At 48.6% G+C, this 23672-nt stretch overlaps 1 protein-coding gene across 1 annotated transcript; it reads left to right on the top strand.

Annotated features, from left to right (window-relative positions):
- The first annotated feature begins 1017 nt into the window (after window positions 1–1017).
- On the top strand, window positions 1018–23440 carry LOC105500704 (NADH-cytochrome b5 reductase-like). The gene is made up of 7 exons (XM_011926342.1): window positions 1018–1143; window positions 2106–2402; window positions 6831–6979; window positions 9655–9742; window positions 13619–13723; window positions 18726–18929; window positions 23237–23440. The coding sequence occupies exons 2-7, from the start codon at window positions 2205–2207 to the stop codon at window positions 23438–23440; spliced, it is 948 nt and encodes a 315-aa protein (XP_011781732.1). The 5' UTR covers window positions 1018–1143; window positions 2106–2204.
- The last annotated feature ends 232 nt before the right edge of the window (window positions 23441–23672 follow it).

The raw sequence follows: 23672 nt of genomic DNA, 5'->3' as shown, positions 1-23672 counted from the left end.
AAACCTAGCCAGGCATTGTGTTGGGCACCTGTTGTCCCAGTTACTTGGAAGACTGAGGCAGGAGAATCGCTTGAGCCCAGGAGGCAGAGGTTGCAGTGAGTCGAGATCATGCTGCTGTATTCCAACCTGGCAACCTAGGCAACAGAGTGAGATTCTGTCTCAAAAAACAAAAGAAAGAAAGAAAGAAAGAAAGAAAAGTGTTTATTGAGCTCTTTTTATGAGCAGGGATGGACCAAGTGCATGGAGTGCTCACAGGAGAGAGTGAAGCCAGGCTGGCCTTCAATTGCACCTGTTTTTCTCTCTTCACTGTCCATCCATCTCCAGACTCATATCTAGACCTGTTTAATCCAACTCACAACTGGATTTTGCACTTGGATGCTCCACAAGCACTCAGCATACCTCAAACTAAACTCTTTTCTTCTTTCCCTTAAAACTCAACTTCTTCTTGAGCCTTCTGTCTATCAAAATCCAAGCCAGATCCAAGGGGTTGGGTGTCCTTTCTACCCCACTATCCCCCCACACTCCCTCACATCTATTCAGTGTCAGTATCCTGTTAATTTCCTCTTCAGTATTTCTCTCATTGACTCCTGCCTTCTCATCCTGCCTGAAGCTGCACGTCTAAGTCCTCATCTCATCACACCTGGACCATCACAACCTTCTGTTTCCTGCGATTACAGAACGATATGTTTTGAAACCAGACATGCCAGAGTTAAAACCCTGGTTGCCACCATTTTAGAAGCTGTATGAAACTCTGGGCAAAGCTGAACTATAGTGGTTAGGATTGCAAACAAAGGTGGCAAAACTAGGGGAAAAAGGAAATAATTATCACAAAAGTCAGATTATGGTAACCTAGGGGAAGTGCAGTTATCAGGAAGGGACACAGATGGCTTCTGGAATACTGGCAAGGTTCTTTTTACTTGACTGAGCAGTAGTTACACAGGTGTTCTTTTATATTTTTAATTAATTTTTTATAATTGAGTTATAGGTATATATTTTACTTTATCATTTAAAACATTTTAAGGCCAGACATGGTGGCTCATTCCTGTAATCCCAGCACTTTGGGAGACTGAGATGAGAAGCTCACTTGAGGCCAGGAATTTGAGACCAGACTGGCAACATAGTGAAACCCTGTCTCTACAAAAAGTAAGAAAAAAAAATTAGCCAGGTATGGTGGCGTACACCTGTAGTCCCAGCTACTCAGGAGACTGAGGCAGGAGGATTGCTTGAGCCCAGGAGGTTGAGGCTGCAGTGAGCTATGATTGTGCCACTGCTCTCCAGCTGGGCAACAGAGTGAGACCTCATCTCAGAAAAACAGAACAAAACAAAACAAAAATATCTTTTAAAATTCAATGAGACTTTTCTATGTAAAGTGTCAACTGGCACTCAGAGCACAGGAACAGATCGGGAAACCTTGGTTACCAGCTCTGATTGTTGTGTCCTTTCTTCCGTATGCCAAGCTATGCTTGGTGATAAAATACAAAAAGAGCCGGGTGCGGTGGCTCAAGCCTGTAATCCCAGCACTTTGGGAGGCCGAGACGGGCGGATCACGAGGTCAGGAGATCGAGACCATCCTGGCTAACATGGTGAAACCCCGTCTCTACTGAAAATACAAAAACTAGCCGGGCGAGGTGGCGGGCGCCTGTAGTCCCAGCTACTCGGGAGGCTGAGGCAGGAGAATGGCGTAAACCCGGGAGGCGGAGCTTGCAGTGAGCTGAGATCCGGCCACTGCACTCCAGTCCGGGCGACAGAGCGAGACTCCGCCTCAAAAAAAAAAAAAAAAATACAAAAAGAATAAGACACCGTGCTGTTCTCAAGGGGGTCCCATCCTGCTAAACCTTCCTGAAGTCGTAGAGCTCATGAGTAATGGAACCAGGTTTCCTGAAGCCAAACCCTTTCCTCTAGTAAGGAAAGATTCATTTCACACAAGGGATTGCCCTTCTAAAACCAATGATAGTAAATGGTTAATGCTCCCTACCAGACAGCAGACTCCTTGGCTGATCCATCTCCATCCCCAGCGCTTGCACAGAGACTGGCACCTGCAGGCTTTGGAGAATGTGAGGAATAGAGGAGACCAGAGAATAACCCCTGTGTTTTCCCTCTCCCAGGCTGGCCAAGGAGCGGGGCCTTGGCCCATGGTCTCATAGAGCCTGGCCTGTTCTGGAAGAGCACCCAGTTGTTCCTTCTAGGCTACCCAAGCCCCATTGATGATGGGTGAGAGGGAGGAGGATGACGACACTGAGGAAGCCTGGCTCCAGCTGCGGCCCATGGAACCCCTGCCCTCCCAGTGCTGCGGCAGTGGCTGCTCACCCTGTGTGTTTGACCTGTATCACCGAGACCTGGCAAGGTGGGAGGCAGCCCGAGCCAGCAAGGACAGGAGCCTGCTGCGTGGGCCAGAGTCACAGGTGAGGGAGGCTGCTTCTCGATATGAGCACCAGGGCGGCAGAATCTACTAGCCTTGGCCCTGCAAAGCACACCTCTAGGAAGCCTTCCCTGACTGTACAGCAGAAGAAAAGAGTATGCATAACAGAAGCAAACAGATCCAGGCTCAAAGCCCAGCCCTGAAGCAAACTTATTAGCAGCTGTGTGGTTTGAGGCAAAGTCCCTTAGTCAACCTAAGCCTTAGTTTCCCCATCTGTAAATTGAGGCTAAATGTTTGTGATATGTAGCACAGAGCTTGACATCCATTTCGCTTAACTATGTTTATTGAGTACCTATTATATACCAGGCCCTGTGAGATAGAGAGGATTTGAGAGTGAGCGTGACAGACACAGTCCTTGTCCTTATGGACTAAACTAGCTATAGTTTATTCTAGGTAAATAGTGGATATTAGGGCTGATATTTTTTCTTCTCTGGCCCTTACTGATTTTTTCCTCCTTAACTCCTGCAGGACTTCATAGTCTGGACTAAGCAGATTAGCCCTTTATTGTAATGTTTAGGAGGGTTCACAGTTATAAATGTCAGAACACCGGGCTCCATCCCCTGTGTTACACAGATAGGGAAACAGGACCCATTCCTTCTGCCACTGTGCATAGGTTTTGTTTTGCATCTGTCCCTGTCTTGGTCTCCCGCATCTGAACAGTCTTCCCATTTTCTGTGTCCCTCCTGACTAATGTGGAGTAGAGGTGTCTCCCATTTCTACCTCTCTCAATGCCATCTGGCATCATCATCACTTTTTTTTTCTTTTTTGTAGAGATGGAATCTCGCTATGTTGCCAGGGCTGGTCTCAAATTCTTGGTCTCAAGTGATCTTCCCACGTCAGCCTCCCAAAGTGATGGGATTACAGGCGTGAGCCACCTTGCCTGGCCATCATCACTTTTTGACCAACCATTCCTCATTCTTGGGGCTCAAACTAGACCAAAGCTTAGTCATTTTTACACATGTTGTTCTTAAGCTATAGATCAGACATTCTGAACAAATGCAGTTGTTTTTCTTTTCTTTTTTCTTTCTTTCTTTTTTTTTTTGAGATGGAGTTTTGCTCTTGTTGCCCAGGCTGGAGTGCAGTGGCGTGATCTTGGTTCACTGCAACCTCTGCCTCCCAGGTTCAAGCGATTCTCATGTCTCAGCCTCCCAAGTAGCTGGGATTACAGGCATGCGCCACCACACCTGACTAATTTTATATTTTTAGTAGAGATTGAGTTTCACCATGTTGGCCAGGCTGGTCTCGAATTCCTGACCTTAGGTGATCCACCTGCCTCGGTCTCCCAAAGTGCTGGCATTAGAGGCGTGAGCCACCACGCCTGGCCTTGCAGTTGTTTCTCTGAACCCGAAAACAACATGACATTATTATTATTATTATTATTATGGCAGAGTCTCACTCTGTCACCCAGGCTGGAGTGCAGTGGCATGATCTCAGCTCACTGAAACCTCTGCCTCCCAAGTTCAAGCAATTCTCCTGCCTCAGCCTCCTGAGTACCTGGGATTACAGGCACCTACCATCATGCCCGGCTAATTTTTTTTTTTTGCATTTTTAGTAGAGATGGGGTTTTACCATGTTGGTCTCGAACTCCTGACCTCAACTGATCTGCCTGCCTCAGCCTCTCAAAGTAGTTGGGATTACAGGTGTGAGCCACTGTACCTGGCCATATTTTTGCTTTTTATGAAGATAGAGACGGGGTCTTGCAATATTGCCCAGGCTGGGCTCAAACCCCTGGGCTTAAGCGGACCTCCCATTTTGGCCTCCCAAAGTGCTTGCTGGGATTACAGACATGAATAACTTTATATTTAATGTCTCCTTGTATTTCTGCCACTGGAAGGTGGTAATGGGGACTAGAGTGCTCTGGCTTCTGCCAGTGACTGGGTAATGTTCGTGACAACCTCTGTGTTTTCTTTCTTCTCACTGCCCTCCATCTCCACGTGGCTCACCCCTTCACTTCTTTCTGATCTCTGCCCAAATTTCATTTATCTTCCTAACTCAGGACTACCAGATACCATCTAGATGTCCTCTTTTATGTGTATATTGTCCATCTTCTTGCTAAAATATCAGTTCTGGCAGAGAAGGGGCCTCTATCTTTCTCACTGTTCTATCCTCGGCACCTTGAGTAGTTCCTGGCATTACAGTCAGCACTCATTAAATATCTGTTTCATGAATGAATGTGTTTCTCCCAGATCTGTAAGTGCCATATCCTGTGTGCTAGGCACAAGGAGGTTGGTAATAAAGATGCCAGGGTACCAGTGCTGAAAAACTCAGCTTACAGAAGGGGGACAAAGAATCACAGGGTTACTTGGCTGGTCACGGTGGCTTACGCCTGTAATCCCAGTACTTTGGGAGGCTGAGGCGGGTGGATCACCTAAGCTCAGGAGTTCAAGACCAGCCTGGCCAACATGGTGAAACCCTGTCTCTATACAAATATAAAAATTAGCCAGGTGTGGTGGCACGCGCCTGTAATCCCAGCTACTCGGGAGGCTGAGGCATGAGAATTGCTTGAACCTGGGAGGTGGAGGTTGCAGTGAGCCCAAATTGCACCACTGCGCTTTAGCCTGGGCGACAGAGCAACACTCTGTCTCAAAAAAAAAAAAAAAATAAGAATTGTCATAGTCTCACTAAGGAACTGAGGCGCAGTTCTTGGGATGTTAATACTTCATAGGTTGTTATGAGAATTTCATAGGATAAATATGTAAAGCACCTGGCACACGGTAGATGCTCAGTAAATAGTAGCTGTCATCACCTATTATAACATTGGAAATTTAAATGATACCACATTTAAAGTTGCAGACAGAGGTCCAGCGCGGTGCGTCACGCCTGTAATCCCAGCACTTTGGGAGGCCGAGGTGGGCCGATCACCTGAGGTCAGGAGTTCAAGACCAGCCTGGCCAACATGGTGAAACCCCATCTCTACTAAAAGTATAAAACTTAGCTCGGTGTGGTGGCACACATCTGTAATCCCAGCTACCCGAGAGGCTGAGACACGAGAATCACTTGAATCCGGTGGGCAGATGTTGTAGTGAGCTGAGTTCACACCACTGCACTCCAGCCTAGGCAACAGAGTGAGACTCTGTCTCAAAAAAAAAAATTTGCAAACAGATGGAAGCAAACAAACACAAACATTTTGTCAGTCCTATAAAATAGCGTATTCCAATTTGTAATTTTGTTTTTTAACTTTTAATGAAGCAATAATAATAGGAAAAGATTTTACATTTCCATTTCCATGGTAACTTATATTTTATAAAATGCTTTTTACATTGTATCTCATCTGACCCTCATGATAACCCTATAAAGTTATCAGGGATGAGTGGCCCTTTTTATAGACTAGGAAACTGAAACCCAGAGGATTAATTGATATGCTGAAGGCCCCACAGGGAGGCAGTAGCTGAGCTGGGGCTAAACCCAGTTCTCCCGACTCCCAGTCCAGTGTTCCTTCCAAAGCACCAGGCAGCTGTGCCAGAGGGTACCCAGGTGCTCTAGCTGATGATGAAGAGGTCATCCTAGATGGGGGGTGTGTGAAGGGGCACAGTGGAGACAAGGCCTCGAATGCCAAGCCCGAGAATTTCTGTCAATTCAGTGATATTGTCAGCACTACCATGGGTAACTGGGGTTCCAGAGTTGGTGCTGCAAGAACACATGGTGCCAGGCCCTAAGCTGGGATTGAGGGGTCCCAAGAGTAAATGGAGTATTTTACAGGAGAGAAAGGTCTGTGAGTCACAGCATTCAGAGAAGGCTTCCTGGAGGAGATGCAGGTTGGGGTGGAATGTTAAAGGTAATGGGCTGAGACTTCCACATGAATTTGAATCTTTGTCTATAATGTGACTGTAGACAAGTAAGCCAGCATGACTCAACTCAGGCCTCAGTTTCCACATATGTAATACACAGATATTGGGTTAGAGATTCTGAGGTCCCATCAACTTATAAATTATGCACATCTGGATTTTAGCAGATTTGAAGAATGGGTATGTCTTTTACACATTGGAGATGAATGTTGTGGATAAGAGGGCACTGCTTGAGCTAATAAAGACTCAGAAGTAGGAGGCAGCAGGGTGTTCCTAGGAGGATGAAGAAAAGTCTGGCATCAGATGCCTGGGAGATAAAATGGGGTGTGAGGGTCATCCACAGGGCCCTTGAGTGTCCAGCTAAGGAAGGAGCCCGCACTTTACCCTGGAGCTGAGGGGAGCCATGGAATGCTTAAGAGCAGGATAGGCTCAAAGGAAAGCGCTCTGGCATTCTTGGATCTGATTTTCAAAGGGGAGTAAGGTGAGGCTAGTGTCCAGTTTACAGGAAACTTCCCGAGCCAAGACAGCCTCTCCTTGGGGACAGTGGGAAGGATGCTATGGATGCCTGTGTGTCTGTGTGTCTGTGGAGCCCCGACCTCTAGCTGTTGGATCTCTTCCTCTTGCAGAGCTGCCCCTCCAAGCTGAACCCAGAGACCTTCGTGGCCTTCTGCATCAGTGCCATGGACAGACTCACTAAGGACACATACCGTGTCCGGTTTGCTATACCCGGGAACGGCCAGCTTGGCCTGCAGCCTGGCCAGCACCTCATCCTACGGTACACTCAAGTAGCGGGAGGACCAAAGCTTCACAGCCCTGCTTTGCTATTTGCTAGCTGCTGGCCTTGAGCAACTGGCACACTCTCCCTTAAGCCTCCATTTGTCATCTTCAAGATAGACATAGTGACACATGACTCAGAGGGTTCTTGGGATTGAACTAGATAATGCATTTTCATAATAAATAACAACACAATCACTTTAATAGCACTTACTATCCAAGGCACAGTTCTGTGTGCTTATAGGCGTGAAATAATTTAACCCTCACAAAATCCTGTGTGGTAGGTGCAGTTATTTCCCGGAGGAAATTGAAGTAAGAGAGGTCCAGAAACTTGCCAAGGTCACACAGTTAGGAAATGTTGGAGCCAGGATTTGAAGGCAAGCAGTCTGGCTTTAGAGCTTGTGGTATGAACCTAATATGATTAGTACCAATTGATAAAATTGAGAATAAAGGGCTTGCCCAGCACCACATAGCTAATAAGTCACGGAGCCAGGATTTAAACCCAGACAGCCTGGCTCCTGAGTTACGCTCTTTACCACTCCTCTGAGGTTCCTACTTCCTCCCAGTCTACTTAGGCACTCTACTCCCACCCCAGTCCCCACCCCTGCCTGCCCAGAGACAAGACGCTTTGGAATGTCCGGGTAGAGTTGTCTGTTAGGCTGTTGGCTCTGTGAATCTGAGGCTTAATAGAGAGATCTGAGCTGCAGGCATGGGTTTGGGAGTCATTGGCACATACCTGAGTGGTATTTGGAAACGTGTGCATGGAAAGAGAAAGGCGCATAGGACCAAACCCTGGAAACACCAGCGTCTATGGCATTGGCAAGAGGAGGAGGAGCCAGCAAAGGAAACAAGATGCGGCCAGAGGAGAAGGTGGAAGCCAGAAGAGCACTTACGGCTGCTCAGACTTTGGCCACTTGCTTCACAATGGTCTCTGGTATTTGTGTCCAGCTCCTTCTGGCCTGTGGCCTGGCCAGCAGTCCTAGAAGTTCAGTATCCCGGTGGGCAGGAGGGGCCACAGGGCAGGTCACAGTCCCAGGCATCCTTCCATCCATGAACCAGAATGCCCAGAATTCCCTGCCTCCAGGCTGGCTCCCCTCCTTCACCCACTCTGTCCCTGTGGTGACATCCCTAACACACATATTTGACTATGTGACTCTGGAGTGCAGCATGGAGGCAATGTGGCACCCCGGAAGGTATCTGAGGTACACATTGCCTCCATGATGATGTCCTAAGCCAAGGCCCCAGCTTGCTTTCCCACCATGTTCCTCTCCCTTTGCCATCCCACCCCTGCCCTGGTCTCAGCCTCCTGCTCCACACCCCATTCCCACCACCCTTCCTGTCCCAATTTGCCCTTGTCAGTGGCTGGCCTATCCTGCAGCGCCCACCTCCAGGAGGTTTCCTAGGCTCCCAGAGGAGACTGCACACTCTCTCTGAAATGTATCAGTTTTACCTCTGTTGCAGCAGACGTCATAGTGCTCTGCAGCCAAGCCATGCTCTATGCTCTGTTCCTTATGTCCCCATTTGTTTCATATGCATTTATTAAGTATTTCTGTCCAGCCCCTCATGCTTTTGGTGCATTGAGACAGGGCCTTTTTAATCTTTGCATACCTCAGAGAAGAAAGTTTTGTACGTAGTAGGACTTGAGAGAAGACTGCTTAGGGAAGCTCCTGGTAAACTCTGAAGAACAGTAGTGAGGAACCCAGCTCTGAAGTTAGAGCTGTGATTGAATTTCAGCTGTGCAAGTGACTTCACTTCTCTAAGCATTGGATTTCTCATTTGGGTTGTTGTTTGAGTTAAATGAGATAATGCATATGAAATGCTTGATACATGCATGCATTTAATACATAATGGCTGTTACTGTGACTCATGGTGGTTATCCTGACCCTGTTTTTGGTAACATAGAAAGGATTCATGCATGAGATAGGGCTTCAGACTAGGGCCCTTTGAGGATCCTTCCAGTCCTAATGCTTCTGTCAGGTGCTAGTAAGTATTTAATAAATGTTAGCAGTTGTTTTTATCTTTGTCACTCTGTGGTCAAGAAGAGGTCAGGAAAAATGACAGTCATGTCTTCAAAACAACTCACATCCTCAGTGTACTTTTTGAAGCACTCTCCCATCCACACAACTGTAATGCAGATAGCTGTCCCCATTTTACAAAAGCAGCCACAGGACATGAGATGATCTACTGGGATCTCACAGCCAGCACGTGGCAGTGGATGAGCCCAGTACTCTTTTTTTTCTGTTGCATCTTGCCTGCTTCTCAGTGAGGACCTTTATTTTCACCAGCCTGGCAGAGGAGGTACCTCATAAGGATTTGCAGTTGTTTGTTTGTTTGAGACAGAGTCTTTTGCCCAGGCTGGAGTGCAGTAGCATATGATCTCGGCTCACTGAAACCTCCGCCTCCCGGGTTCAAGTGATTCATGTGCCTCAGCCTCCCGAGTAGCTAAGACTACAGGTGTGCACAGATGTGCACCACCACACCCAGCTAAATTTTTGTATTTTTAGTAGAGACAGAGTTTCACTATATTGTCCAGGCTGGTCTCAAACTCCTGACCTCAAGTGATCCACCCACCTCGGCCTCCCAAAGTGTGGGGATTACAGATCTGAGCCACCGTGCCCAGGCTTAAAAGGGTTTGTTGAATGACTGACTGACTGACTGCATGCTTCTCTTTCCCAGCGGGATAGTAGATGACTTAGAAATTCAGAGAGCCTATACGCCCATCAGCCCTGCCAATGCAGAAGGATACTTTGAAGTGTTAATTAAGGTGAGTTGACCTTCAAGGATGCTCTCAGATGCTGTGGACTTGTGCCTCCTCTGCCAAGTTGGTCATGATGGGGCAGTTCCTACCAATGTGGGAAAAGTCAGGGTTCACAGGAAAGGGGGCTGACCTGAGGGAGAAGCAGGGACAGGTGAAGGAGGACTTCTTCCATCTCCTTTCCTGGGGAAGGGACTGCCGCTAGTCCACCAACAAAGGGCTGTTCCAGCGTGTTCCTGACAGATTTTACTAAAAGATAACTCCGACTGAGAAGGGGAAGAAGGGAAACTGCTCGCCTCACCTTCCCGCCATCTGTGGAGAGTGAGCCCCAAGCTGCGCAGGGAAGGGGAGCCAAGGCTCCCTGCACCCACTGTGTGCTGAGCACAGGGGTCCAGAGTTGAGTCAAGCACAGTGCCTACCCTCAAGATACCTGCCCAGGACAAGTGACCAGATCAGGACAATACAGTGTGACAGACTTTGTGCATAAGGAGGCCCAGCCCAGCTCAGCAACTGGGTTGCAGGGGAGGCAGGCCGGGCTTCCTTGGAGAAGCTATGTGTCTAAGGAGTGGAGAGCTAGAGGGAAAATGTGGGAAGGAAACTCAGTGCTGGGAACAACATGGACAAAGGCAACTGGGGAAGTAAGTCCTTTGTCCTGGAACAGAAGGAAGGCATGCCAAGGGAGCAGGATGCAAGCTGAGAGGTTTAGGCAAGAGGTAGGACATGGAGGAGCTTATGGACAGGACTAACCTAACATCACCTCTCAGGTGAGGTGGGCAGGACCGGGGGCATTGGAGTTGGACCTCGAAGAAGGAGGAGTACAAATTGGCAGTGGCTGTAAATGGCATTCTAGGCTGAGGGGATGGTTAACCAAAGGTTGGGAGGGGTGAAATAGAACAAGTCTTCTAGGAACCGTACCCAGCCTGAGAGCCAGGAGGAGAGGGTGCTGGTGGAGCAGGCGGGGTGGATGGAGGAATTGGCAGAGATGAGATGAACAAAGTAGGGGTCCAAAATATCCTGGAGACCCAAGGAATAGGCAACAAATATATAAGAAGTTGTGGAGGCCCAATTATGTGGAAAGAATAATTAGGTTGAGCTACATGAAATTGCTGATATTCTAACTTTTTTGACTTAAAGAAACATCAGCTTCATGTGGGCCAACCTAATACACAGCTCTAGATCATCATTTCCCAAATGGAATCATAATATTTAAGAATAGTGTTCACATCCTTAATCTACCTTATAAGACATGACTTATTATCTGTATTGCATTGATAAGTAAACTGAGGCCCCAAGGCCCCACAGCTAGTAAGAAGTGCTGCTGGTAGGTGAGTCCTGCCCCTTGACACCGAGATCTCAGCACTGCCTCCAGCTCCCGCCTTCCTACCTGCCATCAGAGCGCGAGTGTTTATTCCCTCACACATAAGCTTGGATAGGATCCCTTCTTCACACAACTGTTTGTCTGGGAGATTCCACAAATCCTCTCCAAATGGCCTGCTTCCCCAAGCTGCTTCTCGGGGTGTGTTTCTGTGGAAAGGATAAGCCTGGAGACAGTTCTTCAGGGCAGCTGGATCTCTCCCAGCTGCAAGGCTGATTTTCTTGTTCATTTACTGGAAAGCCTCTCTTTAGAGAGATGTCTAATTATCTCTAAGCCACTGGCTAGGAAGAGCCAAAAATGTCTTTGCAAATTGGGAAGGCAGGCAGGGCTTATCGTTTGACCCTCCCATGTAGAAGGGAAGGAGAAGCTCCCATTTCTCAGGCACCTTCTGGGTACCAGGTACTGCCTTTTTCTGTTTATTCTAATTATCTCATTTCAACCTCATAACCACCCTATAGAGTAGATCATATTATTCCCATTTTACAGATGAAGAAACTGAAGCTCAGAAAGATGACATCATTTGTCTCAAGGCCCCTTGGGTAATATCATCCAAATGGAAGGACAAAATTCAGTGTCAGTTCTGTTTAACAAGTGTGTATTAAGCATTTACTCTGTGCCAGGCTCTGTGTGGGTATGTATTGGTCCATTTTCACGCCGCTGATAAAGACTTACCTGAGAATGGGCAATTTATGAAAGAAAGGAGTTTAATGGACTCACAGTTCCACATGGCTGGGGAGGCCTCACAATCACGGCCAAAGGTGAAAGGCATATCTCACATGGCGGCAGACAAGAAGAGAGCTTGTGCGGGGAAACTCTTCTTTGTAAAACCATCAGATCTCATGAGACTTATTCACTATCACAAGAACAGCACGAGAAAGACCTGCCCCCATGATTCAGTTACCTCCCACTGGGTCCCTCCCACAACACATGGGAATTCAAGGTGAGATTTGGATGTTGACACAGCCAAACAGTATCAGGGTACGAAAGACAACATGGAAGAACCCTTCCCTTCTTGGGTGCTGTCTATGCCATATGGCCTCTAAGGCCACAGCTGGGATCATGTTTCCCCCTAGACAGGTGCCAGAAAACAAAGCATGCATGGAGACAACCTCCAGCAAGGCAGGAGAAGAACCGCACCTTTCCTTCTAGACCCCTTCTGGTTGAGCCAGGGACTTCCCTTGCGTTGTGCAGGTAGTGCCCAGGGAAGTCAGGGATGATAACAGAGATGGCCATGGGTGCTTAAAAACAGGTCTGGGGACCAAAGCCATGTCTCTCTGTTAAGCCTGGCTATAATCTTACTCCAAACACCCTTCCAGTCCTGTTTCCCAGTGCTTCACCCTCACCCTCACCCTCCCATGTTCCCTTGCTGTTCCCAAAACATGACCCAGATTGTCCTACCCCTGATCATACTACACCTGATGTCCAGAGTCCTCTCTGCACCCCTGCTCCCATCCCCAGTGAATTCCATCTTTCCCATCTTTCAAGTTCCAGTTCAAATGCTTCCCCCTCCAGGAAGCCATCCTTGATCCCATCCATGGAAGTGACTGCAGCCTTCTGAGGTTTATTCCTAGTTTATTCTTCTCATGGGTATTAGATGGTCTCTACCTTGTATATATCTGAGACTTAGGTCCCTTCTAGATTGTAAGCTCCTTAAGGGGACAGCCCGCATCTGGATTGATTGATTCGTTCATTCATTCAGGTATTTATTAAGTTATTTCCATGGTTCAGGCACTAGCTGCCTTCATGGAGCTTAAGATCTAGGTGTCTTGCCTGCATCCTCAACATGGTACCTGGCACAGAGTGGACAGACACCCAGGCAATGTAGACTCCCCTCTCCATGGAGGAATCACTCCTGTAACCTTCATTTTTCATCCAGCCAGGAGATGGTGTAGGATAATGCAGAGACTGCAGATGGGTGGCCTGAATCTAGCCCACAGATGTATTCGGTATTGGCCAGCATAGAGTTCTAAATTTTTGAATTAATTGCAGATATTTCAAAAACGGGAGATTTTAAATAAAAATATGGATTTCCTGCCTCTTTTGGAAAATCAGTAGATCTGGCCAATTAGGCCCCACAAACTATAGACTGAAACCTGCAAAGTGGCTTCCCTCCTTAGAAGGAGCATTGCTTACCAACTTATCATAATCCCCATCACTCCCTATTGTCTCCCTGATGCTGAGACTGTGTGTTAATTGCCGTTAATCATCACCCAGGTCTTCACTCATTTATGGTACCTGCATGGTCCCTGTGGGCATTTGGGTTTGGGACCTCTATGTTGAAGGCTTTAGGTCCTATGGATTCTCATCCCAGCCTCCTGTCTACCTTCTGTGTAAGCTTCTGGGCCTCATCTGAAAATTGGGAATGGCTATACCAACTTTGTAGGATGAGGAGGACAATTAAATGAGGTGAAGCACTTAGCATACAGAACAGGCTCCACATTAATAGCTAAACTGGTTTGTGTTGGCAACATGTACCTGTCCCCCTGATGTCTCCCTGTGTTTGCTTCCAGTGCTACCAGATGGGGCTGATGTCCCGGTATGTTGAGTCTTGGAGAGCAGGAGACACAGCTTTCTGGCGAGGACCTTTCGGAGATTTCTTCTATAAACCAAACCAGGTCAGTGCCAGCACCTTAAATCCTCAAGAGATCCCTATTGACTGTGGTTTTCATGTTTCAGCCCACAGCATCTCATTGTGCCATTCTCCCTGAGCTCAAACACAATCCCAAGTGTATACTTGGGGTTGGACATGGGAGAAGATGGAATAGACACTTGTTTTTTTATTTTTTTTTTTTGAGACGGAGTCTGGCTCTGTCTCCCAGGCTGGAGTGCAGTGGCCGGATCTCAACTCACTGCAAGCTCCGCCTCCCGGGTTTACACCATTCTCCTGCCTCAGCCTCCGGAGTAGCTGGGACTACAGGCGCCCGCCACCTTGCCCGGCTAGTTTTTTGTATTTTTAGTAGAGACGGGGTTTCACCGTGTTAGCCAGGATGGTCTTGATCTCCTGACCTCGTGATCCGCCCGTCTCCCAAAGTGCTGGGATTACAGGCTTGAGCCACCGCGCCCGGCCATACACTTATTTTTTTATTTAGAGATGGAGTTTCACTCTTGTTACCCAGGCTGGAGTACAATGGCACGATCTCAGCTCACCACAACCTCCACCTCCCAGGTTCAAGCGATTCTCCTGCCTCAGCCTCCCAAGTAGCTGAGATTACAGGCATGCATCACCATGCCTGGCTAATTTTGTATTTTTAGTAGGTATAGGGTTTCTCCATGTTGGTCAAGCTGGTCATGAACTCCCGACCTCAGGTGATCCGCCCGCCTCAGCCTCCAAAGTGCTGGGGTTACAGTCATGAGCCACCACTTCCAGCCGGAATAGACTGGAAGTCTAAGCACCCATTGCTTAGAACATCAGACTCACGTACTTGGCGTTTAGGAGCCCTTATGCCCTCTGACGCCTTCCAATTTCACAGTGTAGTCACATGACTAAATATGCCCCATGGCTTCCTGCTTCCCAGCTCAGATGGCTCTTCTCATCATCATCCTGGCATTTTTAAACCCTTCCCCGACTTTCCCAGGAAGAATTCATAATTTCTCATCAGTTGATGCATATCTGGAAAGCATTATGACAGTATGTACCAAGGGTCTTCAGAGTCTTCAAATCCTTGGCCCCAGTAATTCCACTATGGAAGTTTGTCCTGTAGAATGAATCAAAATGCTGGCTCTTTTGCATATGTTCATTGCATCTTTATTTAAAATAGCAGAAAATTAGAAACAACTGAATATCCAACAGCAGGGGAACAGTTAGGTACACTGGGCTACAGGTACTTGATAGAATAATATCCTGGATTTTAAAATTATGTTTATAAATGATGCTATATACTTATGCTGTAAGATCAAGTGACAAACACTAGGTACAAAACTGAATATACAGGATGTTGGGAAATTAAGTTAAAATGCACAGAGAAAATATGAAAAGAAAATGCAATGAAATGTTAGCAGTTCTGGGTGGTGAAATTATGGATGATTTTTATTTTCTTCATTATACTTTCTAAATCATTTGCAGTCAACACCTATTACTTTATAATTAGGAAAACAAAGCAAAATGAAAACAAATGGAAAAGAATGAATCATGCCTTCCTCTCCATTCTTTTTGTTTAATTTTAAAATAGCTTTTTTGGCTGGGCGCAGTGGCTCACGCCTATAATCCCAGCACTTTGGGAGGCCGAGGCACGTGGATCACCTGAGGTCAGGAGTTTGAGACCAGCCTGGCCAACATGGCAAAATCCTGTCTCTACTAAAAATACAGAACATACTAGCCAGGCATGGTGGCACGCACCTGTAATCCCAGCCACTTGGGAGGCTGAGGCATGAGAATCATTTGAACCCAGGAGGCAGAGGTTGCAATAAGCCGAGATTGTGCCACTGCACTCCAGCCTGGGTGGCAGAAAGAGACTCTGTTTTTTTAAAAAAAAAAAAGAGCTTTTATTATTTTTTTCTTTTATAAATGCAGTACATGTTCATTACCCAAAAATCAGCAGACAAAAAAAAAAAAAAAAAGAAAAGAAAAGAAAAGAAAAAGCACTCACAGGCAATCTACCCAGACACACCCATCTTATGGCTTGGTGTATATCCTTCCAAATCCTCTTCCACATGAGTATATGTACAAATGCACACTGCATGTACATGTGTAGTATATATGTATAATAATATCAAGCACGTGTAGCACCTCATGCGTGCCAGGCTCGGACCTTAGCACTTGCTATATGGTAACTTACATAGTCTTCACAGCAGCTCTTAGGTGCTACAACCCCATTCTACAGATATGTGCTATGCATGCATATGTTAATACTCTTCCATAGTATTCTCCTAGTGCTAACCATGCTTAGCCTTGCATTTTAGACCCTGCATCCCCCAGATGCTTGAGAGCAGGGAATGGAAATCGTTCGTGTTTCCTCCTTGTCTTGAGTGGATAACAGATGAACGTTGTCTTGACCACCTTTTCTGGTGGAGCCTCCCAATGCCTTGTGGCTGCTCCTTCACATGCACAGAATACTTGAAAGGCCCTGCATTTATTTCCTGCCTTCCTGCCTTCCCCCCTCCTTTCCTCCCTCTGTTGCCCAAGTTGGAATGCTGTCACAGCTCACTGCAGCTCCACCTACTGGGCTCAAGCAATCTTTCTGCCTCAGCCTCCCAAGTAGCTGGGACTACAGGCGTGTATCACCATGCCCAGCTAAGTTTTGTATTTTTTTGTGGACACAGGATTTCACCATGTTGCTCAAGCTGGTCTCAAACTCCTTGACTCAAGTGATCCTCCCCACTCAGCCTCCCAAAGTGCTGGGATTATAGGCATAAGCCACCGTGCCCAACTGGATTTCTTATCTGGGGAGGCTGTAGGACCTGATGGTGAGGAAAAAGAAATGGTGTCTCACACCTTAATATGCGGTCACTGAAATTTCAGTAAGCCTTGGTTTCACCACGCAAGGACATCTGGGAAGCTCCTGCCCTCTTCCGGGCCCTGTTTTGCTGCTCTGCAGTCGTCTTCATTACAGATGGATATTACATCAGCCCTGAGGACTGACATATTAGCATCTGTCTGTGCATTCGTTCAACAAACAGACACAAGTGTTCACCCAGTGCCAGGGGACTCTGGGGACCCAGAGATGGGTCAGATGAGTGCCCTGTCCTCCAGAAGCTCACAGTCTGCTGGGGGAGTCAGACACACAGACAGATGACAGCAGCACAGTGTGGCCAGTGTGGTTCAGAGGGACTCACAGGGAGCTGTGGAAACACAAAGAAAGGACCCTCCCCTTCCGCTGCTTAGGGAAGGCCTTCCAAAGGATAGCCCGAGCTAGGATGGGAGGAGGCGGAGGAGCATGGCAAGCTGAAGACCTGGAGGCTGGAGAGAGCACAGACACAGAATAGCTGCCAGGCGTGAGTCTCAGCAGCTTAGGGAGAGGGAGGGATCTAATTGGATCTGCACCAGGCAGTTTTCTTTTTTGTTTGTTTTGTTTTGTTTTGTTTGAGACAGGGTTTCACTCTTGCCTAGCTGGAGTGCAGTGGCATGATCATGGTTCACTACAGCCCCAACCTCCTGGGCTCAAGCGATCCTCCTGTCTCAGTCTTGAGTAGCTGAGATTACAGGCATGAGCCACCACATGCAGCGAACCAAGCACTTTTCTTCATCTCATTTAATCCTTGTAACAGTTCTGAGATAGGTGCTGCTATGGGGAAGTGCTTTTCTTTTTTTACCAGTGAGGACACTGAGGCTCATATTGGTGAAAGAGCTTGCCCAGATCACATGGTTGGGGATTTATACCCAGAGGACTAATCTCTAGAATGAGGGAGGTGAATACCCCTGCATCACTCAGGTACTAAACTGTAAGGCACTGACCTTAAAGAGGGTCACCCCTCCTTTTTTTTTTTGTTTTTTTTTCTTGAGATGGAGTCTCACACTGTCGCCCAGGCTGGAGTGCAGTGGCGCGATCTCCACTTACTGCAAGCTCCGCCTCCCAGGTACCTGCCACCACGCCCGGCTAATTTTTTGTGTTTTTGGTAAAGACGGAGCTTCACCATGTTAACCAGGATGGTCTCTATCTCCTGACTTCGTGAACCACTCACCTCAGCCTCCCAAAGTGCTGGGATTACAGAGGGTCACCCCTCTTTAAGAGGCCTAGAGCCCGGAAATAAATTCAGTGAGGAGGAGTTGATGGAACTGGGACCTCTTGGGGTGGAAACTCACCCTTTTTGTTTTTTTCTTTTGAGATGGAGTCTTGCTCTGTTGCCCAGGCTGGAGTGCAATGGCATGATCTTGGCTCACTGCAACCTCTGCCTTCCAGGTTAAGCAGTTCTCCTGCCTCAGCCTCCCAAGTAGCTTGGACTACAGGCGTGCACCACCACACTTGGCTAATTTTTGCATTTTTAGTAGAGATGGAGTTTTGCCACGTGGGTGTCGAACTTTTGACCTTAAGTGATCCACCCGCCTTGGCCTCCCAAAGTACTAGGATTATAGCTGGGAACTCACCTTTTTCAAGTGACTCTTGTGCCAGTGCTGTGCTACATGCTTATGCATATTATTTCATTTAGCCTAGAGATGAGCAAGCTCAGAGGTCCAAGGTGGGCCCTTGAGATCTCTGCAGTGGTACCCTGGGGCAGAGGAAGCAGCCCAGAGAGCAGGGCTGGAATGGCTTTGGGAGTGGGCAAGGCTTTGATGGGAGTAGGTTTCAGCTCAATGTAAGTAAAGACCTCCCTGGCAAAGGATTTGGCGTATAGTAGGGCAAACTGCCTTGGGAAGTAGTGAGCTCCCTGTCAGCAGAAGTGTGTAAGCAGAGTACTTGTGGGGATGCTTTAGTAGGCAACCAGGCCACTTACAGGATGGGCTATACTGTTATGTTCCCCTTCAGCCCCCATATCTCATCGTCTCCATTACCCAAACCTCACATGCCTTTCACAAACAAGGACGACTTTCCGGAGGAGGTAGAGAGGGGACGTAGGTGGTTGGACACCAAGGAAGGGCACTGCCATCCAGTTGAAGGAAGCTCAAGGAAAAGCCCCATAGTAGAGGGGATTGGGTGAGATTCTCCTGACCCAGCCGTCATACATACCCCTTCTATTCCCCAGTATGGTGAGCTCCTCATGCTGGCTGCGGGCACGGGCCTGGCCCCCATGGTGCCCATCCTGCAGAGCATCACAGACAATGAGGATGATGAGACTTTTGTCACTCTAGTCGGTTGCTTCAAGACTTTTGAGAGCATCTACCTGAAAACCTTCCTCCAAGAGCAGGCCTGTTTCTGGAACGTCCGTACCTTCTTTGTACTCAGCCAGGTGAGCTCAGGGTGGTGAGTTCCTTTTTTGATTGAGACTCTGCAGTCCCTTTGCACCTGTCCTGAATACCAGCTGTAGCCTCTTTTGGCAATGAACGCTGTAGTCATAATCCCTGCCACTGATGGAGCGCCCACCTGTAAGGAAGGAAGGTGTTCTCATGTTCATTATACAGATGAGGAGATGCATGTTCCAGGGGTGAAGCTGCCCACCAGCTCATGCTGCTGGACAGGGCTGAGGCCAGGATTTGAGCCCAGGGCTGTCTGGTTGCCGAGCTCTGGCTCTCACCCCATGCGTTGCTGCCTCCCATCGCCCTCTGGCATCATCAGTTACATGGGCAGGGGCCTGGCTGTAGAGGGCAGGACAGGCTGCAGACCTCCATCCAACTGAGTGATATTCCTTGAGGCAGAGACCACATGTCTGCCTGAGCCTCTTTCTTCAGTGCTTAGCATAATGCCAGGCCCAGAACAGGGACTCCATTAGTGACTGCTGGAGTAAACTGATCTGAGTTCCCTGTGCTTACTAATATCCTCCCACCTCAGCCTGTCCCTCCATAGGAGAACCCCACCGTAGCTGGCAGCAACTCTCCCTGCTGAACCCTCCTCCCTCTGACTCCACATCCCCTCCGCTCACTCAGGTAACCCTTCTGGGGCCACCCTCATAGGTTAGAGCACAGGGGTTTATCTGTCCCTCATCTCAAGCCAGGCCCTCAGCTACCTTTGCTGGCCTGTCTTTCCCTAGTTGGTAGCTTCACTTTTCCCTCCTGTCCCCCGTGGGTTGGATTCCTGCTGGGCCCCCTGTGTCCCCTGGTCCTCAGGGTCAGCCTTCTTGCCTGGTGCTGTGGAGCACTCTTCTCATCTGGTCCCACTATGAGGCAGCTTTATGTAGTCCCTAAACATTTATTTGATCCTCAACATTGTGGTTGGGTGTGGAGGGTGAGGAAATTGGATTTCCCGTCCCAATATAAGGGTCCCTGGGCTCCCCAGAGGCTGGGTTCTGCAGGCCTGTCCATGGGGCAAAATGCTCAGTGGCATGACATTGAGAGCATGGTGAACATTTATAGCAGCAGAAAGTGCCTAAGGAAGGAGAATGGAGCCAAAGGCTAGCGTGCAGCCCGAGGGGTGGGCGCAAGGGATGGGCCACTGTTGCCCAGCAGCACGGACAGCCTGCCTGAGAGCCTGGACAAGGACACTGGGAGGAGTGCAGGAAGGCAGCACCTGGCAGAGGGTCTGCAAGCTGCTGGCCAGCTTTGCTCTCCCTCCTCTATCACCTGAGCATGTGGCAGGTGTCAGAGACACAATAGTGAAGGTGACCAACTTCCAGCCCTCTGGCTGCTCACCTATCTGTGGGTGATAGCCACAGAGGTGGCTGAAAAGGTCTCCCCTTCATTCAGCACATTCTCTGTAGCCAGCACCATTCTAAACACTTTATTTACTCATTTAATCTCCACCACAATCTTATAAGGCTTATACTCCCATCATGCTCCTTGTACAGATGTGGAAACAGGTACAGAATGGTTAAGAACCTTGCCCAGGGTAACACAGCTGGTTAGTGGAGAGTGGAGTATGAACCCAGGAGGTCCTGCTCAAAGGCTGTGGTCTTAGTGCTCCTCGGAATAAGGCAGCACAGCACAAGGTGCTGTGAGGATGTTCAGGATGCCAGCGGTGGGCAGAGAGGCCAGACAGGGTCAGGGAGGGCTTTACCAAGCAGGTGGCTTTTCAATTAAAGTTCACCAGCAATAGAAGATTTTTAGCCCCCAGCTGGGCCAGGGTGGTGCCAGTGGCCTAGAGTTGGGCAAGCGAGTGGGCTGGCCATTAGTGGCAGGTGAAGGGAGTGACTTGTGGCTCCTGCCTATCCACGCTCCCTTGACTGAGTGTGCACCCTCACCTGCCTGGGCCACAGCTGCAGCATCCTCAAGAGTCTCCCCGTACCAGCCGCTCCCTGCTGATTTGTCCTGCGTCCCGCAGTCCTAAGGGCAGATCTGACCACACCACCACCCTGTTTCCAGTGCTTCCCTGGCTCCCTACTGCTCACAGGATAAGGTCCACACCTGAGAACTGCCTCCCTCTGCGGCCTCATCTCCCAGCCTGCCCTCCCTGTAAGCTGTGGCCTGATGTCACTGGTCTGCCCATGGTTGAAAGTGTGCTGTGCTTTTCTGGCTTCTGGGCCTTTGCTCATGCTGTTCTGCCTGCCAGGAGTGCTCCCCCTTCCTCACCTCACACCTCTGTACCCCTCACATCCCTGTTGAGGTAGAAGTCCATCCTGGAAGCTTTCCTAGAGCCCCCAGGCTGGCCTTGGTGGTTCTGCTGCCACCACCCCGGCTCTCCTTCACAGCACCCACCTGCTGCACCGTCACTGTTTGTGGGGTCCCCTGCCCATCTCACCAGCAGCCAGGCCCAGGGCATCTCAGGATGCATGGTGGGATAGGCTGAGCTGAACCTAAGTGGTCTGAGGGAAATGAGCAGAGAAAAAGGGGAGGTGAGGCCAGTGGGCCCCAAGGCCCCATCTGATGGGTCAGACTGTAGCAGGAGCATGGGAAATGCCAGATCGTCAGAGATGATTCCCTTATCAGCACAGACTCTGTGAGGTGGGACTCCAGGGGACCCTGTTTGTTTTGTTTTGAGACAGGGTCTCACTCTGTTGCCCATGCTGGAGTGTAGTAGTACAATCATAACTCACTGAAGTCTCAACCCCCCTGTGCTTAGATGATCCTCCTACCTCAGCCTCCCAAGCAACTGGGACTACAGGCACATAACACTTCCCCTAGCTAATTTTTGTATTTTTTGTAGACCAGCTTTTGTCACATTGCCCAGGCTGGTCTTGAACTCCTGGACTCAGGCGATCCTGCCACTTCAGCCTCCCAAAGTGCTGGGATTACAGGCTTGAGCCACTGTACCTGTCTCCAGGGCCCTTTGAGTGGGCCTCAGAATAGAGGCCTCTCCTCACAGGGCCTCTGCCAGGGCTTACACCAGCACCACAGCTCTCCGGACAGTGACTTTCCATAGCGGATACTCTCCTCACAATCACGATCCTGAGAGGTCACAGTCACTCAGCCAGGAAAGTGGCGGTGGAGCTCCACTCCCCACCAATCCTGTCTTTGTACCTAGCCCCAGGAACTAGCAACTTGCCCTCATGGGATCTGCGGAGTGATGGCTGTGTTCTGGATTTTGTTTTTTGTGGGCTGATAAGATGGTTTTTTCATTTAAATTATTCATACTATATATAGTTGTCTCTTGGTATTCATGGGGGATTGACTCCAGGACCCCCTGCAGATACCAAAATCTGAGGATGCTCAAGTCCTTGATATAAAATGGTGTGGTATTTGCATATAACCTACGCACATCCTCCCATGTGCCTTAAATCATCTCTAAATTATAATACCCAATACAATGTAAGTGTTGAGTAAATAGCTCTTACTATATTTCTTTTTGTGTTTCTATTGCTATATTGTTATTTTTAAATGTTTTTTAAAAATATTTTCAGTCCACAGTTGGTTAAATCCACAAGTGTGGAACCCATGGATACAGAGGGCTAACTGTATACTTAATGATTTGTGTACTTTTCTACACATATGTTGTACTCCAATAAAATGTTCATTTAAAAAAATAGAAGAAATTCCTTCAAGTTGCCTGGGAGTGGAACTTTCATTTTGTGACCCTGAGGAGGAAAGCTTCAGCTAAAGCTAGAAAGGCAGAGAGTAGGGTCCTGGGTGGCTGGGGTCACCGTCCAGCCTTGGAATGCGAGCTTAGCCTTTCTCGATGAAAGCATTGTGACCTGGGATCTGTGTTGTATGCAGCCAGGACCCTTGTCTCTTTTGAGCAGCTGCCATATTCCCAGTGGCTAGCTCAGAGTAAGCACTTGGTAAATATCTGCTAAATGAACATGTTCATTGAAACCTTAAAAGAAATGAGCAAAAGTTATGCTCCAAGGGTGATGATGATAGCTAACCTTGGAAAGATTCTGGGAAACCCACAGTCAGGGGAGAAAACATTCCTCCCACAGTGATAGGTGTGGCTGCTGGAAGGCAGCGAGAAATGGTGGGACTTGAGTTCTGGTCCTGCTGCTGCCCCCACCTCATCGTGTGCCACGGGGAAGTCCCTCTTCCCTGTGCCTCTCCTGTCATGGGAAGGTGATAGTTCCCATAGGCTCGTTTTGGGGATGAGGAGGAAGTGCCTGGCCCACGGTGGGGCTGGATATACGCTGGCTTTCTACAGCCTCGGTTTCTTCATTTTGCAGAGAAGAGCTGGCTGTGTGAACACTAAGGACCCCCCGCTCCCTTGTAGTAACCCGTGCCTTTCTTGTCTTCCCAGGAGAGCTCCTCAGAGCAGCTTCCCTGGAGTTACCAAGAGAAGACCCGCTTTGGCCGCCTGGGCCAGGACCTAATTAAAGAGCTGGTCAGCTGCTGTCGGAGAAAGCCATTCGCACTGGTCTGTGGCTCAGCTGAGTTCAGCAAGGACATAGCCAGGTGCTTATTGTGTGCAGGCCTCACTGAGGACTCCTATTTCCTCTTCTAGCCCTGGCCTCCCTTCCAAAGCCTAGGCTACTGGGACCCAGGAAGGAGCACAGACTGGAATCAGAAGACATGGAGTCCAGGCCTGGTCCTGCTGCTCATTTGCCAGGTGACCTTGGGCAAGTGTCTTTACTGCTCAGAACCTCCACTTCTCATCTGCCCCATGAGGTTAATCACTCCTCTGGCCTCCTACTGTGTGGAAGGAGGACAGGCTGTAGGGACCCTGAGGAAGCGAG

The sequence above is a fragment of the Colobus angolensis genome, unplaced genomic scaffold, assembly GCF_000951035.1.
Source record: "Colobus angolensis palliatus isolate OR3802 unplaced genomic scaffold, Cang.pa_1.0 Scaffold68, whole genome shotgun sequence".
Taxonomy (NCBI): Eukaryota; Metazoa; Chordata; class Mammalia; order Primates; family Cercopithecidae; genus Colobus; species Colobus angolensis.
Note: the sequence above shows the minus strand (reverse complement) of the source record. Positions and strands in the feature narration are given on the sequence as shown.